The 18285-nt window shown below is 47.9% G+C and overlaps 1 protein-coding gene across 1 annotated transcript in view; it reads left to right on the forward strand.

The window, feature by feature from the left end:
• The first annotated feature begins 270 nt into the window (after nucleotides 1-270).
• Fbxo21 (F-box protein 21) overlaps nucleotides 271-18285 on the forward strand; it is a 41273-nt gene continuing 23258 nt past the window's right edge. Inside the window, exons 1-6 of the mRNA XM_004664149.3 lie at nucleotides 271-530; nucleotides 1476-1611; nucleotides 3785-3879; nucleotides 13939-14060; nucleotides 15836-15982; nucleotides 16244-16380. Of these exons, the coding sequence (XP_004664206.1) occupies nucleotides 271-530; nucleotides 1476-1611; nucleotides 3785-3879; nucleotides 13939-14060; nucleotides 15836-15982; nucleotides 16244-16380 (897 nt within the window). The remainder of the gene's footprint in view (nucleotides 531-1475; nucleotides 1612-3784; nucleotides 3880-13938; nucleotides 14061-15835; nucleotides 15983-16243; nucleotides 16381-18285) is intronic.

Below are 18285 nucleotides of genomic sequence, written 5' to 3' on the forward strand. Positions count from 1 at the left end.
ATCTCTCCAGCCGTATTATTATTATGATGATGATTATTTTAATGAGGATCCTCTACAGTATTGAGATGGTCGGCTGGGGACTCCCAGTCCCAGACATCCTTTTCCAGCCTTTCCCTGGTCCAGGCCTAGTGGGCGTGACCTTCCCCCCATGGGCGTGGCGCTCTCCGGCCACGCCCCCAGCACGGGCCTGGGTGGGCGTGGCTAAGGAGGCTTCGTAGCGCGCGCGCGCGCGCGCGACGGCAGGCGCCGGCCCTCAGGTACGCGGACAAGATGGCGGCTGCGGCGGCTGCAGCGGCGGCGGCGGCCGTGGACAGCGCGATGGAGGTGGTGCCGGCGCAGGCGGAGGAGGCCGCGCCCGAGACGACGGGCCTCAGTTGCCTGGTGCAGCTGCCGGGCGAGGTGCTGGAGTACATCCTGTGCAGCGGCTCGCTCACGGCGCTCGACATCGGGCGCGTGTCCAGCACCTGCCGGCGGCTGCGCGAGGTGTGCCAGAGCAGCGGGAAGGTGTGGAAGGAGCAGTTCCGGGTGAGGTGAGCCCGGGGTCGGGGTGGACCCGAACCCTCCAGCCGGCCCCGTCCGCTCGTCCGTCGGCCTCTTCCCTCCTCCTCCCTCCCCCCCCCCACACCCTTCACCGGCCCGGCGCGTCGACTCCACCCCGGGCCCCCTTCCCGCGGGGCCCCGCAGACAAAGGCCTCAGGCCGCCCGGTCCCCGCCGAGCCCACCGCCCCGGGGCCCGGATGAAGCCACCGTGGGCCCTCCGCCGCGGGGACGCCCACCCCCCACCCCAGGGCGCCCGGGCCTGGCTCGCTTCCTTTGTGCCCCGCTCGGTACCCGAGTGTTGGCACGGATGCCGGGCAGCATCCTCCTCCTCCTCCTCCTCCTCCTCTTCCTCCTCCCTCTTCCTCCTCCCTCCCCTCCATACCTCCGCCCCGCGGGCGCAGCATCCTCCCCGGCTTTGGTGCGCTGCACAGATTGCCGAGGGGTTTGCGCTGGCCCTGCCCATCATCACCCCCTGGTGACCTTGGGGGGTGTTAGGGTGGGGTGTAGGGGTGGCCGTTTCCCTTCATCAGCGTCCTGGATCTAAACAGTTGGGGAAAAATAAAAAAATTAAAAAAACACCTCCCTCCCCCTCCCTTTTTTTTTTTTTTAGCGTGGTCATTTAATGAGATGATGTACGTGGTGCACGCACGCACGGCCTGCCTCTTAGGAGACAGGCGAACTGTTATCAGCGCTGTTGTTGCTACAAGTGACCTCCTTTCAGTGATGGGGGTCGGGAGGGGTGGGGACGCTGGAGAACACCGCTACGCCAAGGTCACTCCTCCGGTGGTGATTTGAACTGGGTCCGTGGCCAAGGCCTCCCCCCTCCCCCATCATACCTTCCTGCTGTCTCGGTTTTTATTTTTTTGTTGTTGTTGTTTGTTCTTTTTTTTGCAAGGCTTGCCTGTAAGCTCAGGGGGGTGTTTGTCTCCTTGTAGGTGGCCTTCCCTTATGAAACACTACAGCCCCACCGACTACGTCAATTGGTTGGAGGAGTATAAAGTTCGGCAGAAAGCTGGGTTAGAAGCCCGGAAGATTGTAGCCTCGTTCTCAAAGAGGTTCTTTTCCGAGCACGTAAGGATCTGTGGATGTGGCTCTGGCGTTTGCTTGGTCTTGGCGCGTGTGTGTTTGTGTGTGTGTGTGTGTGTGTGTATGATATGTGTCGAAGTCTGTAGCCTTTAGTTCCATCTCCCTTTTCAGTGCTCACACAATCCTTTGCTCACATGGCTGGAAGAGTCCTTGTGTCTTTTCCCTCCCATCCAGCAACACGGAGCCATTTGTCGCTGCCAACTTTACTTTTGCAAAGCCAGAGGATGGGGGTGGAGGGAGGAGGGAGGAACACAGAGCGCAGTGAAGAGTGGGTCCGGATAAATGTTACCTTCTCTTCAAGTAGGTACCCATGCAGTGACTTCAGAGTCATCAGGGAACTCTGAAATTTCTCCCAGTTGTTTTCCCAGAAAGGCTGATGATGAAGTGAATGTGGTTTTCTCTCTGGCTCTGCAGGTCCTACCCAGTAACGAACTGCCCTATGTATTAAGGTAACAGAATTGCAAGCTGTTTATCAGTCAGAATGTATTGTTCCCTCAAGTAAAATTGTCTTGCACTCATTACCCCCAGAAAGTTTGGGATTTTTATCGTTGCTGCGGCTACTGTTGTTTTGGTTTTATGAGACAAGGTTTTGCTATGGTAGCCCAGGCTAGCCTTAAACTTTCTGTTGTGTTGTTGTTTGTTTGAGGCAGGGTCTCCTTATAGCACAGGTGAACCAGGAACTCACCCTGTAATTTAGGCTGGTCTTGAACTCAGGGTGATTCTCTTACCCCAGCCTCCCAAGTGGTAGGAAAACAGGTGGATACCGTCACACCTGGCTAAATTGTATGTGTTTAATACTGAAATGCATGTTTGTTTTCTGATTTGTTTTTATTTTCTTTTTCCTTTCCCAACGTGTCTTAGTGATATTTGTGTCCATTCCTGATTCTTAACTTCTTGCAACCCCTCCCCCAATAGTGCACTCTCATATCTTGAATTCCTCAGATTTCTAGATTTGTACTGATTGGGGTGTACATATAGAGCTGTTCTTGTTTATTTTACTTTTCTGGTTTTGCTGAAGGTTATATCTTATTTTATAATTTTAACTGCTGTTGATTAGTGGAGTTTGTGAACTGCAAATGTTTTCAAGGTGTTACAGGTTTTGAAAGGGAATATTTTACTTTGAATGCATTTGGTCTTTTTCTATGGGAAATAAAAGTAAATATCCCATAAGTAAATAATACATGTTTATATTTATGCTTGTTAATGGTGGGATGAACAGAATTTCTGTTTAATCTCAAAGTAGAACATTGCCCTGGCTAATGTGTAATCACAGATGTTAACTTCCAGTTAAATGTGTGCACACAACTGGTCTTTGGCGCTGGACATGTTTGGTGCAGTGGGTCATGGGCTACGAGTTTGCAACCTCTGCTTTTGTCTAGCAGGGTTTGCGTGCAATTTTACCAGTCTGTGTCTTTACTACAATGGGCTGGTGAGGTTTTTTCACCCTCCAGTTTTCCTGTAGCGCTGCTCAGTTAGAAGCCTATCAGGAACTTTGGACACAGCAGGAGGACCTTTAGGGTTGATCTGTGACTGGGGGGTTTGCTCTGTCTCTGGACTCTTGTGTTCTGTGATCTTGGCATGCAGATATGCACATCTGATGCACCGGGAAAAGTCATAGCAGTTGACCTGAGAAGATCTAGGACCTTTAGGGTTGGTCTGTGACTGGGGGTTTGCTCTGTCTCTGGACTCTTGTGTTCTGTGTTCTTGGCATGCAGATATGCACATCTGATGCACCGGGAAAAGTCACAGCAGTTGACCTGAGAAGATCTCAGGGAGCATTGTCACCCCACTTGAACTTGCAGAGAAGAAAACGCACCTAGCAGGCCATAGGAGCACTTCCCACCTTAAGCTTACAGTTCTGGCCCTCCTCTTACAGACCCCAAGAAACGGTTACTGAGAATTAGAAGACTTCAGTTCTAGGCCTTGCTTTTCTTTACATTAGAATTCTGAATTAGTTTCAGAAATCCCAGTGTATGAAAACATAACTCATCCATAAGTAATGGAGATCTGAACGCATTCTTGTTACCTTCTCCCGCAGCAGGTAGCAGGAGACACTGTGAAAGAGCTTTAAACACTGTCCATGCATGTGCATCCTTGTTTGTGACCCAATGACAGCCACATTCATAACTGAGGCCTGCTGTCTGTCATGTCTTCATAGGTTCCTTGTAATGGCTTCAGTGACATTGAAAACCTTGAGGGACCAGAAATATTTTTTGAGGATGAGCTGGTATGCATCCTAAATATGGAAGGAAGGTAAGCCACAGTTTTCACGGGGATTTTGTGTTTGTTCTAATAGTCATATTCTCAGAAGAAACTATGTAAGGTTTATGAGGAAGAACTATGTGAGGTTTATGAGGATGAGAGAAAGAGGCAGATAGAATGGGCATACCAGGGCTTCTGGCCACTGCAAATGAATTCCAGACGCATGTGCCACCTTGTGCATCTGGCTGTATACTGGGGAAGCAAACCTGGGTCCCTAGGCTTTGCAGGCTTTCATCGCTAAGCCATCTCTTTAGTTAGCATTTTGAGATTAATATACCAGAACAGTTGATACATAGTCAGCCACCTATAGCTATGGGTTCCACATCCATAGATTCCACCAACCTTACTTAGATCCGAAATCCTCAGAAAGATAGGCCTGGTGGCTTCATGCCTTGAATCTTGGCATTTGGGAGTCTGGTGCAGGATGGTTGCTAAGAGTTCAGGAACAGCCTGGGCTACAGAGTAAGATCCTGTCGTGCAAAAAAAAAAAAAAAAAAAACACCCAAAAATAAAATTTTTTTAAAGGCAGACAAGGGCTGGGGAGGTGGTTCATTAGTTAAAGATCCTCTACAAACCTGTTGTCCAGAGTTCAAGTCCCAGCAGTCACAGAAGGCTGGACACAAAATGATTCATGTGGTTGTAATCTTAATGTGCCCATGCAGTGGGGGTAGGAGAATCCTGAAGTGTGTGAGAGGATATGCATAGGTGAAATGCACACACTGCCGCTCCCCAAAAAGGTCTTGAGTGCCCGCAGAGTCATTGGGGAGAGGAGGCAAAACCAAGACATGTGACTACAAAGGATAGCTGTGCAAAGAAACCTTGAGGAGGGAGACTGTGTGAAGAAAGTGAGTTAACATTTAGCCCTGTTGCAGCTTTGAGCTGTCCTTACATCTGTTACAACACCAGAAACCTGTTGTTGATACCAGTTCCTTAGTTGTCAACTCTCCACAAGCCTGTCATGAATTAAGTCTTATTTACTTTTAAATACTACTCATTTCTTTTTATTTTATTTTTGCTTTTTCAAGCTCTAGCCCAGGCTGACCTGGAATTCACTTTGTTCACTTTGTAGTCTCAGGGTGGCCTTGAATTCACAGTGTTCCTCCTACTTCTGTCTTCCGAGTACTGGGATTAAAGGCGTGCACCACCATGCCCGCCATTTATTTATGAGAGAGAATGGGTATGCCAGGGCCTCTAACTGCTACCAATGAACTACAGACTCATGCACCACTCTGGCATCTGGTTTTATGTGGGTACTGGGGCAACTGAGCCAGAATTGTTAGACTTTGCGGGCAAGCACCTTAACTGCTAAGCCATCGCTCCAGCCCTGTTTGTTTGTTTTTTTAATAAAATAAGGTCTGTCATAGTTGACGGTTTTGGGAGCAGTACCACTGTGATGTGAAGCTTTGCTGTGGTTGCAGACCACCTCTCTTGGCTGCTCTCCTGATTCAGACCCCTTAGTGGGGCTCTGCCATGCTTTGCTCTGAGAAGGTTAATTTCCATTTCACCTGGATGGTGACTTGGCTTCTAGCCTCACTGTTGCCTGTGGAAACATTTTCTGCTCAAAGTTCAGGAAGCTGTACAGGTTAGTGTGTTAAGCAGCCTGGGAGGAGTCTTTCTGGAGGGTCCACCAATGGGTCCACAGCGGTTGGCTGCCTTTTGTAAGGCTCCCTGGGAGACGGGAGGAAGCTCTGCCAGGAGAACAGTGGTGGTGGAGGTGCGCTGCTCTCACTGCGTGAGTTCAGATGTGGAGTCTGTTTTCCTGCTCTGTTGTGCTTAGTTATAAACAGCAACCTAACAGCATTTGGAGAGCCACAGTCAAAGCTGACTTGCACTTCTTATACATGTGTCTGTTGTCAGTACATGTGCAATCTGGGCACGCTTTTTCTTTTTCTTTTTGGTTTTTCGAGGTAGGATCTCACTCTAGCCCAGGCTGACCTGGAATCCACTATATAGCCTCAGGGTGGCCTTGAACTCTCGCCAATCTTACTACCTCTGCCTCCCAAATGCTGGGATTAAAGGTGTGCACCACCACACCCGGCTTTTTTTTTTTTTTTTTTTTTAGCACTTGATGCATTTCTCCCTCCTCCCTGCACCCCTTCGTTTTGGCCTTCCCTGCCTCCATCTCCCTCTGAGGATTTGCAGTCAACCCCACAGCTTTGCATGTGCTAAGCAAATGCTCTACTGCTGAGCTGCATCTTCCGCGCCACCTGAGTGACTTAAAAAAAATTGCTTATTATTTGAGAGAAAGGGTGCTCCAGGGCCTTTAGCCACTGCAGATAAACTGTAGACGCATGTGCCACCTTTTGCATCTTGCTTACATGGGTACTGGGGAATTGAACCTGGGTCCTTAGGCTTCACAGGCAAGTGCGCCTTAACCATTAAGCCTTCTCTCCAGACCCACCTGTGTGATTTTTAATAATGACTTGTAATTCATGCTATACAAGGAAGAGAAGAGGGTGTTATTGTTGCATAGAATTGCCATCACATAATAGATACTTTCTGTGTCATTTCTCTTTTTCTTTTCTTTCTTTTTTTTTTTTTTTTGGAGGTAGGGTCTTACTCTGGCCCAGGCTGACCTGGAATTCACTATGCAGTCTCAGGGTGTCCACTAACTCACCATGGCGATCCTCTTACCTCTGCCTCCCGAGTGCTGGGATTAAAGGCATGCGCCACCACGCCTGGCTTTCTGTGTCATTTTTCTTAACATTGAGTTAGGGAAATCTGTTCTAATTAGTTGTTCAAAAGGTAAACCCTTTGGGGCTGGAGAGATGGCTCAGTGGTTAAGGTGCACTTCCCTGTGAAGCCTAAGAACCCAGGTTTGATTCCTTAGTACCCATGGAAGCCAGATAAACAAAGTGGCACATGCGTCTGGAGTTTGTTTGCAGTGGCTAGAGGTCTTGCACACCATTCTCTTTCTCTTTTTCCCTCTCTCAAATAACTTTAAAGAATTAAAGGTAAGACTTTTGTTCATTGTTACTACTACTTTATTTACCCAGCCCTATGTGGGTGGATAACCAGGTTCATGTTCATTCTGTGACAGTGAAGTGTAACACTTCTACAGGTGTTAGTTTGGAGCTGTGGATTGTTGGGAATGGGTTTCTTAGATCAGACCACTACTACAGAACAGCACTGAGAAATGTAAAGTAAGAGCAAAGACTTGATATCACCACCACGTTAGTTCTCCCCGTGTCAAATGCATCTCAAGTGCCACTCGGGATCTGAGTAAGGTTTGGGACGTGGGGAGGTTTATTTGGTTTAGTTATTTTCCAGGTTGGATAATATAGTCGTAAAATATGTGCAGGACAACAAATTGACCAGAGAAGCCAAAGCAAACCTGTTTAGATCCTCATAATGGGAACCCTGCATCATGAGATGGTGGGACATAGTCTAAAGTAATTGGTGTCTAAGCAGTACAAAGTCAGTAGAGTGTGGCCATCAGTAGCAAAGGGAATTCAAAAGCATGTCCCAGAATAGAAGACATTGTTGTTAAACTCTGACTGACGGTAAAAGTGTAGATTGTCTAGTGAGTGTGTATAACTGAATACCCAGCAAGAAGAAAGCAAAACCTCATCTTACATTCAAAATAAAACTCCAGAAGAGTAAACAGCCAAATTTGTAAAACAATGACAGCACAAAGCCCTCAAGGAAATGGGAGAGTTGTAGAGAAACCTCCTTTACCACAGCTGATAATGTGGACCCAGAGCCCAAGGCCTGGGTCTAACAGTGAGAAAGGAAACAAGCCGGAGGACGGCTGATCAGAGTCCGCGTGACTCGGGGCTGCTGGGAGGGCAGTCACATGCTGTGTACATAGGAGCAGCACGTTCGCAGAGGGCAACTCTGATAGCCACGCACCTTATTATCATCATCATCAATAGTAGTAGTAGCAGTAGTATTTTGGTTTTTTGAGGTAGGGTCTCACTGTAGCGCAGGTTGACCTGGAATTCACTGTGTAACTTCAGGGTGGTCTTCAACTCATAGTGATCCTCCTATTTCTGCCTCCCAAGTGCTGGGATTAAAGGCATGTGCTGCCACGCCTGCCAACTATGCACCTTTAAACTCATTAGTGAAAGAAACCTTAAAATGACTGGAAACCATTGCCTTTCTTTCTTACTAGGCTGGCATAAAAAGACTGAAAATGCATAGCCAGTAAAAACATATTATTAGTCCTTTTAGAAATAAGTATTGTAGAACTGGAGAGATGGCTTAGCAGTTAAGGCACTTGGCTGCAAAGCCCAATGACCCAGGTTCGGTTCCCCAGTACCCACGTAAAACCAGACACACAAAGTGGCACATGTGTCTGGAGTTGGTTTGCAGTAGCTGGAGTCCTGGTGCACCCATTCTGTCTGTATCTATGTCTGCTTGTAAATAAATGTATGTATGTTTGCTTTTTTAAAAGAACAATATTTTAAAATATAAGAATTAGTATCATAAATTTGTTACCCTTTAGCCTAACATTTTTTGAGCTTGAAATAGGGTTGTTTTTCAGTGACAGTGAATACTTTACATCTTAAACTATTTGAGGATGGTGATTTTCATAGAGGGCCCTTATTTGGTTGTTAGGTTATGGAAAGCCCTATTCTCTGGATGTTTGATAAGTATTTGTAATTATTGTATTCTGTGTGACCTTTAAAAAAGTATGTCCTGAAGCTGGAAATGGCTTAGTGGTTAAGGCATTTGCCTTTGAAACCTAAGTTCCCAGGTTCAGTTCTCCAGGACCCATGTAAGCCAGATGCACAAGGTGGTACATGCATCTGGAATTCATTTGCAGTAGCTGGAGGCCCTGATGTGCCCATTTTCTTCCTCTCCCTCCCCTCCCAAATAAATAAGTAGATAAATAAAATTTTTAAAAGTATGTCCTGGGTTGGAGAGGTGGCTCAGCAGTTAAAGGCACTTGCTTGCAAAGGCTGATGGCCCAGGTTGAATTTCCCAGTACCCATGTGTAAACCAGATGCATAAAGTGGTATATATATCTGGAGTTTGCTTGCAGTGGCTGGAAGCCCTGGCGTGCCCATTCATCCTCATTCCCATATTCTCTCTCATCATCTTGCAAATAGATAATCAAGAAAAATGAAGTAATCCTATAATAAATATTTAAAGAAATATTAGGGCTGGAGAGATGGCTTAGTGGTTAAGCGCTTGCCTGTGAAGCCTAAGGACCCCGGTTCGAGGCTCGGTTCCCCAGGTCCCACGTTAGCCAGATGCACAAGGGGGCGCACGCGTCTGGAGTTTGTTTGCAGAGGCTGGAAGCCCTGGCGCGCCCATTCTCTCTCTCTCTCTCCCTCTATCTGTCTTTCTCTCTGTGTCTGTCTCTCTCAAATAAATAAATAAATAAGTAAATTTAAAAAAAAAAGAAATATTAAAAGAACACATGATGTACTTGCAAACATTAACCCAGAATGAACAGTGCTGAGGCAATTTAATAAAATTATTGGATTTTAGACAGATAAGGCCTTTGGGTATCCAAACAAAAAAGATGAGGTCACTTCTATGGGAAAGAAAGTCAGACTATCTCATCAGACTTTTAGCCAGCCACGCTTTATGCAGCAGAACAAGTGTTCCAAGTTGGGAAGGACATGTCTGCCAAGGATTTTTATATCTAGCCAAACTGACTTCTAAAGGCTAAAGACAAACATGATGAGAAACTCAGAGACTTTGGGGCTGTTTCTGACAACTCTGACAGAAAATGAGTTTCAAACACTAACATCCACAAAGGTAGGACTGGGGTGATGCCTTAATGGCTAAAGGTGTTTGCTTGTAAAGCCTGTTCCAGGGTTCTGTTCCTCAGTATGCAAGTGAAACCCAGTGCACAAAACGTCATATGCATCTGGAGGTTGGTTGCAGTGGCAAGAGGCCCAGCTATGCCCATATTTTCTCACTTTCTCCCTCACTCCCTCTTCTCTCTCTCTCTCTTTGTTTCTCTTTCTCTGGTTACAAATAAACACACAGAGGCCCCCTGTCCCAGGACTGGTCATTAGCATGGAATACCCATGGACTTGTTTCAGTTGATCACATGATGTGGTTGGGGAGCGGGTACTGCATGTGTCATTAGGCCTGAGCCCTGACTGTAGATTCAGTGAAAATTGTAGAAAATGAGCTGTGCCAGTAGAAGAGCATATGCAAAATCCCCCAGTGTTTGCCCTGGCGCAGAGGTCTTGTTCCATGGAGCGCACGATCTGCTCCCCCCCCCCGTGTGTGTGTGTGTGTGTGTGTGTGTGTGTGTTTGTGTGAAAGGCAAGTAACTGCCGAATGCTGACTTTCACCCCTGGCATCTTGGAACACAGAAGGCACATGAAGGCAGAAGTTTGAAGCTTTGCACTTCTGAGTTTAGATTAGACACGTTGGTGTGAGCTTGTGACTGAGCAGCTGGTAGAAATGGTCTTCCCTGGCTTCCAGGTTGTGATGGGTCAGATCCCCTTTCCCACTAGAAGCAGCCAGGATCTTAGAGAAATGGCTGCTTCTGCGTTCACTGTGGGAAATACATACAGGATGAGCCCAGAGAGCCTTGTCAGCCTGAAGCCAGATAGGAAGACTGCTCATGTCCCTACCGTTGTCAGAGGTGTACGGGGCCAACAGCCAAGAGGCTTCCGTGGGCCAAGATGAGCAGCAGTGTAGAAGTAGCTTGATGCATGTCAGGTATGTTTAGCTCTTTAAGGTCATAGGGATACCTAAAAGCAGTTACTTGGTCTTCTTTGAAGGGTAATAGGAATTGAAACCCCAAATTTGAAGTATTATCTAAGCACTTATCTTGTCTCTTATATACCATACTATTGAGGCACTAAATAAATAGTAGATGGGGCAGAGTTTTATAGATGTGTTCCTACTAATAAACAAAGAAGGGCTTGTTTGGTTAGACTGACAGCATTGTGTAGCCTAAGGAATTAACAGGCGTGGGCATTGAGCCTCTGGCTGCTAATGTCACAGAATGTACACCAAGGCTATACCACCTTTTTCTCTCCCTTTTTTTTTTTTTTTTTTAAGCTTTTTTGTTTTTGTTTTTTGAGGTAGGGTCTCACTTTAAATGAGGCTGACCTGGAATTCACTATGGAGTCTCAGAACTGCCTCGAACTCGCAGTGATCCTCCTCCTTCTGCCTCCCAGTGCTGGGATTAAAGCTGTGTGTCACCACACCCAGCTTTCTTTTTTTCTTAATTTTTTTTTTAAAGGAAATGACACTGACAATGGTATTTTCTTTTTATTTATTTATTTATTTGAGAGCGACAGACATAGAGAGAAAGACAGATAGAGGGAGAGACAGAGAATGGGCACGCCAGGGCTTCCAGCCTCTGCAAACGAACTCCAGACGTGTGCGCCCCCTGTGCATCTGGCTAACGTGGGACCTGGGGAACCGAGCCTCGAACTGGGGTCCTTAGGCTTCATAGGCAAGCGCTTAACCGCTAAGCCATCTCTCCAGCCCTTGTCTTTCTTTTTTAAATTTTTATTTACTTATTTGAGAGAGAGAGAATATGGGTGTGCCAGGGCCTTTAGCCACTGTAAACTCCAGACACATGTGCCACCATGTGTATCTGGCTTACATGGGTACTGGGGAATCAAACCTGGGTCCTTAGGCTTCATAGGCATGCGCCTTAAGTGCTAAGCCATCTCTCCAGCCCTTCCCTCCCATTTTTGAGACAGGGTAGGGTCTCACTGAGTACCCCGGGCTAGCCTGGAGCTTGTAGTCCTCTTGCCTCTGCTTCCTGAGTGCTGAGACTACAGGTGTGGACCATCAAGCCTTGCCTTTTTTTTTTTTACTTATTTTTGTGGTGCTGCTGGTGGAACCCAGGGCCTTTTGCATGTGAAGCAAGTGTTTGCCACTGCTCGTACCTTTAGGTGGATCCTGATGGAAGACCACACCTCCTCCTGGGGTGGCTGCTTCCAGGTAACTGCCATTGGAACCTGATGGCACCTCTGCATCCACTTGACAACAAAAATCTTAGAAGAGCCGGATGTGGTGGTACATGCCTTTTATCCCAGCACTGGGAAGGCAGTGGTAGGAGAGGATCACCATGAGTTCAAGGCCAGCCTAAGACTAAATAGTGAATTCCAGGTCAGCCTGGACTAGAGCGAAATCCTACCTTGAAAAACCAAAAACAAGAATCTCAGAAGAGCAAGCTAAACCATGTGTGGATGAACTCCACACATTCCAGACTCTGGGAAGCTATAGTTCAGACAGCGCATCTTTTCCTAAATGGGCGCCTGTAGTTTAAGAGACTTAAGATCTGTAAACAGTTTAGGGATGCGTATTTAGTGGTCTCAGGTGCAGGGAAAAGCAAGACAGTGATGCGTAGAGGTGTGGACTGTAGTGCTGAGGTACCTTTGGCGGGCTCGTGAGCCATCTGTCTGCGTGGGGAGTAGTGTTTGCCCCTCAGTTATCCCTTCAGTCCAGGTGAGTGTGCAGTAGGGAAGAGCAGGAGATGCAGAAGCTCTGCCGCCATCGCTGCCGCCCGCGTGGACAGGAGTGCTTCCAGGAGCTCGTCACTGAATAGACTTAACATGCACCCACATGACTCAGGGAATTTCACAGAAGAAAGGGAGGAAAGATTGTTAGAGCCACAAATTGAGACACTGTGCACAGAGACATTGTCTGTTCCCCATAACTGACGACTGTCCCCACCATGCACGACCCACAATCTCCATGGGGATGACCTGCCTCCTCAGTGAGGAGGGTCCCTTGATGGGGGAGGGCAAGGAAGAGGGAAAGGATGGTACTGACCTTTGCTGTTTACATACTGAGTGTGCCCATAACTAACAATAACAATAAAAAGAAACCCAAAGGTCTGTAAACAACATTTTATTTGTTTAAAGCCTAAACAAAAAAGAAAATATCAGGCACAGTTAAAGTTATGCACTTATTTTCACCAAGGGGTGGGGGAGATAAAAAGAAGTAAGCTATATATTACACTAGGAAATGGAGAGTGCTACAGAGAAGTACTGAGCAGGAGAGAGGGCGAGGGGTGGGAAGAAAGCCTAACTGAAAAGGGCACCTGCATGGAACGTGAAGGAAGGTGAGAGAATAGATTGAAAGTGTCCGGGGAAGGAGTGTTCTAATTACAATCTGAAAATGCTGAGGTGATGTCCCCAGGGATGGGGTGAAGGAACGGCAGAGCAGCTGGGACTGAGGGCTGAGCTGGTGGGTGAGAGTGAAAAGGAGCTTTGAGATCTTCAGTAGGAGTTGGGAGTTTGCTTGAACAGAGGAGGCAAGACATCTGGGACAGTCCAGAGATCTGGTTCTCACTGGGTGACAGCTGACTGTGTCTGAGGAGAGGCGACTTAGAAGAAACGTTTGGGATGCCCCCAGCTACCCAGACTGGGTGTGCAGGTGTGGGTTCTGGGAGCAGTTGCTGTGGAGAGCAGCTGTGGAGAGTGGTTGTGCAGACATGCTTGAGAGCATGAGGTTGGATGGTCCCATGGCCTAGATCATGGAGAGGGAAAAGAGCACCCTGGGGACCCACCCATGGCCTGAAGCTTGCAGCACAGTTCACCTGGCCTCACTTCCCAGGTCCTTACCTAGATACAGGCTGTAAACCTGATGCAGACAACAAATGCTATGTTGCCTCCTGTGATCATAAGTACAAGATCATGAGCCAGCTCTTGTTTGTCTTATTAAAATAGATTATGTGGGCTTGAGAGATGACTTAGTGGGTAAGGCGCTTACCTGTGAAGTGTAAGGACCCAGGTTCAATTCCCCAGGTCACATGTAAGCCAGATGCACTTGGTGGTGTATGAGTCTGGAGTTCGTTTGCAGTGGCTAGAGGCTCTGGTATACCCATTCTTTCCCCCCTCTCAAATAAGTAAAAAACAAAAAATAGATTAAATAGTGTAATTAGAGTGAAGCAAAAACTAGGCAAACGAAAATTTTAAATCTTTTGTTTTTGGCAAGGAGAAAGAAAAAATGGGGTATGCAACAGCCTTCTGCCACTGCCAACAAAGTCTGGCTTTACATGGTAGGGCAATGAAACTTAGGCTGGGAGGTTTTACAGACAAGCACCTTTAATCACCGAACCATCTCCCCAGCCCCAGTCTTAATTACTGACATGTTTGTGATTGTTTTCAGAAAAGCTTTGACCTGGAAATACTATGCAAAAAAAATTCTCTACTACCTGCGGCAGCAGAAGATCTTAAACAACCTGAAGGCTTTCCTTCAGCAGCCTGGAGACTACGAGTCCTACCTTGAAGGTGGGTCTTTTCTTGCACATGTGGACAGCAGCCTTCCTAGGGAGCTGGGTAGCCTTAAAGAGCAAGCATGGGCTTTGGGTGGTTGGATTACAAGGCCGACAGCACTGAAGCTTCCAGCAAGGACTTGGGTAGCGTCTTTACCTGTTAGCTAACACGGCGGTGCTTGGTAGCTGCACCATCGGCTCAGAGTGTAAGAGCTGCTTCGGCTTGGGGAAGTGAGTCCTCGCTCTGTTCAGGGAGAAGCGTCATTTGCAGATTGGAAAGTAACGGGTTCATTTTCTTCTTTGCAACCTTGAGTAATCCTTTAGCCTCTGCTTGGAGTTTGAGGACGACGGAGGTTGTTCCTGGGTGTCAGTGTTCTGGCCCATGACGAGAAGTCTTGAGAAAGGACAGGCAGGCAGGTGTGACAGCAGGAAGGACTGTTCTTGTGAAGTTAAATAAAAACAAAATGACTTGAAATTTTCAAAATTATTTCAGTTCCCCTAACTCAAGATGAAGTGCATGATCACTTACCTGCTCTAGTGGTGCACCCTTGACTCCCCCCTTCAAGTGGCATACCCCATTTGTTGACTCTCTCTCCCAGTGGTAATAGCCGTGTGTTGACCTCCCCCCTTGCAGTGGCATAACCCATGTGTTGACCCCTCTTCCCAGTGGCGTACCCCATGTATTGATGATTCCTCTCCTTCAGTGGCATACCTCATGTGTTGAATTGACTTCCCCTCCCAATGGCATACCCTATGTGTTGACCCCTCTTCTCAGTGGCGTACCTCATGTGTTGACCCCCCTTCCCAGTGCCGTACCCCATGTGTTGACCCCCTTCTCAGTGCCGTACCCCATGTGTTGACCCCCCTTCCCAGTGCCGTACCCCATGTGTTGACCCCTCTTCCCAGTGCCGTACCCCATGTGTTGACCCCCTTCCCAGTGCCGTACCCCATGTGTTGACCCCCTTCCCAGTGCCGTACCCCATGTGTTGACCCCCCTTCCCAGTGCCGTACCCCATGTGTTGACCCCCCTTCCCAGTGCCGTACCCCAAGTGTTGACCCCTCTTCCCAGTGCCGTACCTCTTCCGAGTGGTCTTGCAGTCATAATCCCTTTTCCAAGACACTTGTCCTGCAGGCTCTTACCACCTCTCCCAGTAGTAGCTTTCTTTTTCTTTCTTTTTTGGGGGGGTTCTCTGAGGTAGGGTCTCACTGTACCTCAGGCTGACCTGGAATTCACTATGTAGTCTCAGGGTGGCCTTGAACTCATGGCGATTCTCCTACCTCTGCCTCCCAAGTGCTGGGATTAAAAAGGGTGTGCCGTGCCTCCCCCCCCCCCCCCAAGCCCAGCATGTTCCACTAGCAGCTCTGGAAGGAACCTGTCTTCCCTCGGGCTCACTGCTGCCCTTTACTGGTCTGAGCCCACCTCCACTGTCCCCGTTCCTGTGGACTTGCAGTGTGCTTTCTTTAACAGCTGCTTGCTTTTCAGTGCCTCCATAAGCTGGTCTTCTCCCAGCTCCACACCTTTCTCTGTCCCTCTGGCCAGAGATAGCCTTCTTCCTTGTCATGTCCTCTTGAAAATTCCCCTCCACCGTTCAGCTCGGGTTTCACATGCAGAGTTCTGCTTGAAATAGCTATAGTAGTATGATGATGGTGGCCACTCACCTCCCTTCCATTGTCCCAGACTGGTCTTGAACTTGTGACCCTCTTGAGAGGGATTAGAGGTACTGCATCAGATAGCACTTTAGTAGGAAGCGGCTGGGAGGAGGATTGATTGTGTGGCTCTCCTTACTCCAGGTGCCGTCTACATTGACCAGTACTGCAACCCTCTCTCTGACATCAGCCTCAAAGACATCCAGGCCCAGATTGACAGCATTGTGGAGCTCGTGTGCAAAACCCTGCGCAGCATCAACAGCCGCCACCCCAGCCTGGCCTTCAAGGCAGGTGTGGAATCGCTGTGGAATAGCTTCATTTGCCAAGAAAACCTAGAGGAGCTAGCTGGCTTGGCAGTTCAGTCTTGTGGGCCTGTGATAAATGACCCAATGTCCTGATTCTCTGGGAAGTGTCAGGCTGTACATACATCCTGTCTCCTGCCCCTGGCCTGGCAGTGTGTGGTTGTTTAGCCCTGCCAGTCCTGCATGTTCTGGGTGTGGGGCGTGGCTGGCCTGCTTTGTGCTTGCATCCCAGAGTAGGTCTGTGTTTCAGGTGAGTGCTCCATGATAATGGAGGTAGAACTCCAGAGCCAGGTGCTGGATGCCATGAACTATGTCCTCTACGACCAGCTGAAGTTCAAGGGGAACCGAATGGATTACTATAATGCCCTAAACCTGTATATGCACCAGGTAAGTATGGCTGTAGTAAGAAAGTGAAGTGCTTCCCCCACCCCGTTTTACAGCCAACTATAGATCAGAAGTGTCAGAAGAACTAGTTGTGTCTGTGCTGAGCTTGTGTGGACTGTTCTTGTTAATGTTACCTAGACACATAGCTGTTTATGTATTAGGAGGTACACTGTAACCCAGAGGTGACTTAGAGCATGTGGAAGGCTATGGATGGTTCTGTGTAAACATTTCCTCTTCTCTATAGGGGGTTAGAGTGTCTGCAGACCAAGTGTCCAAGGGGTGTCTTGAAACACATTCCCTGTAGTTACCAAGTGTAATAGTGAGCTGCGGGTGCTGGGATGAACTTCCAAACCAGGCACAGTTATGGAGGAAGGAAATTTATTTGCCGCTTACAGATCCAGGGGAAGTTCCATAGTGGCAGAAGAAGCTGGCACACTTTCACAGGTCCAAGCTGTGAGAGAATAAGCCACAGCACATAGTGCACTTGAGGAACTCCAGCAGAGCTCCAGCATTTTGCATATCTTTAGACTGGAATTCAGATCCACCCCTACACCTTAGGGCTGGGCCCTAGGATCTGCCAAGTGACACCACTTCCAGCAGATCTAAATTACAAACTTAAATACAAATCCTGAATATGTTGAGAGCCATCCATTCAAACTACCATACCAAGACACACCTGTGTGTGTGTGTGTGTGTGTGTGTGTGTGTGTGTGCGCGCGCGCGCACGTGCCTGCGCGCTCGTGTTTTAAGCTCACCTCTCATGGACTGTCCATTTCTTGTTGAGCTTGTTGCCTTTTCCATCTCTAAATGCCCAGTGAAGCCTGTTCTCCTTGATATCAAGAATATTGCTCTGGGTTTTGTTTATCATGGAATGGCCAACCCTTGGACTGAGTTTGTGACCAGAAGTTTCTGTGACCCAGTTTGTTCAGTGTGGATCTGTTGAGTGCCAAGCTGCAAACCTGTAGCCTGCTTCCAGCAGAGCTGGTTGAGACCTGTGGCCTGGCCCACAGGATTTACATAGGGTTTATAGTTTACACTTTGACATTTTTTATTTGCTTCCTGCTTGCCTCCATTATTTATTTAGTTTTTTTGAGGTAGCATCTCACTCTAGTCCAGGCTGAACTACAATTTACTGTGTAGACCTCCAACTCACAGTGATTCTCCTACCTCTGCCTCCCAAGTGCTGGGACTAAAGGGCCTGCACCACTGTGCCCAGCTTGTCTCCATTTTCTTGTTGACTTCGTTGCTTTGTCTGCTATTTTCATTTTATACTGTCATTTCTTGCATCTTTTTCTTGACATGGCTTTAAAATCTTTCTGGAGCAAAGGGCTACACCAGGGATTAGCAGCTCTGCCTGCTAAGGGGCAGGCAGTGAGTCATCTCAGCTTTGCAGCCATGTGGTCTCTGTCTTCCAAGTCCTGCCCTTTGCACAAGAGAGGAGCCTAGGCAGGACTGGGACAATGACCATGAATGACAGTGTTCCATTCAACTAAGCGTCATACGTGGCCATTGAGACATGGGTTTCATGGAGGATTTGTTTCTAGTTTTGAAACAGGGTCTGGAACTATCCATCTTTTAGTCTCAGCCTTCCAAGTGCTAGGATTACAGTCCTGCCCCACTACATCTGGTTCATGGTTGTAGTTTCTTTTGCTGGGGGGGGGGGGGGGGGGCTTCTCGTACTAGTGGAGCTCGGTGTGCAGCCTAGGCTAGCCCCGACCCAGTGGTCCTCCCACCCGAGCGCTGGGAATAGAGGCGTGCGCACCACTCCTCGCTGGCTCATGTTGTATGTGTGTCATAAAATAGTCCTTCAGTTGTCTTTCCAAACATTTAGAAATGTGGAACTTCAAGGCTAGGGTGTAGTACAGTGGTGGATGCTTGCCCAGTAATATAAGTCCCTGGGCTCCACCT

The sequence above is a fragment of the Jaculus jaculus genome, chromosome 13 (genome assembly GCF_020740685.1).
Source record: "Jaculus jaculus isolate mJacJac1 chromosome 13, mJacJac1.mat.Y.cur, whole genome shotgun sequence".
NCBI classification, from domain to species: Eukaryota; Metazoa; Chordata; class Mammalia; order Rodentia; family Dipodidae; genus Jaculus; species Jaculus jaculus.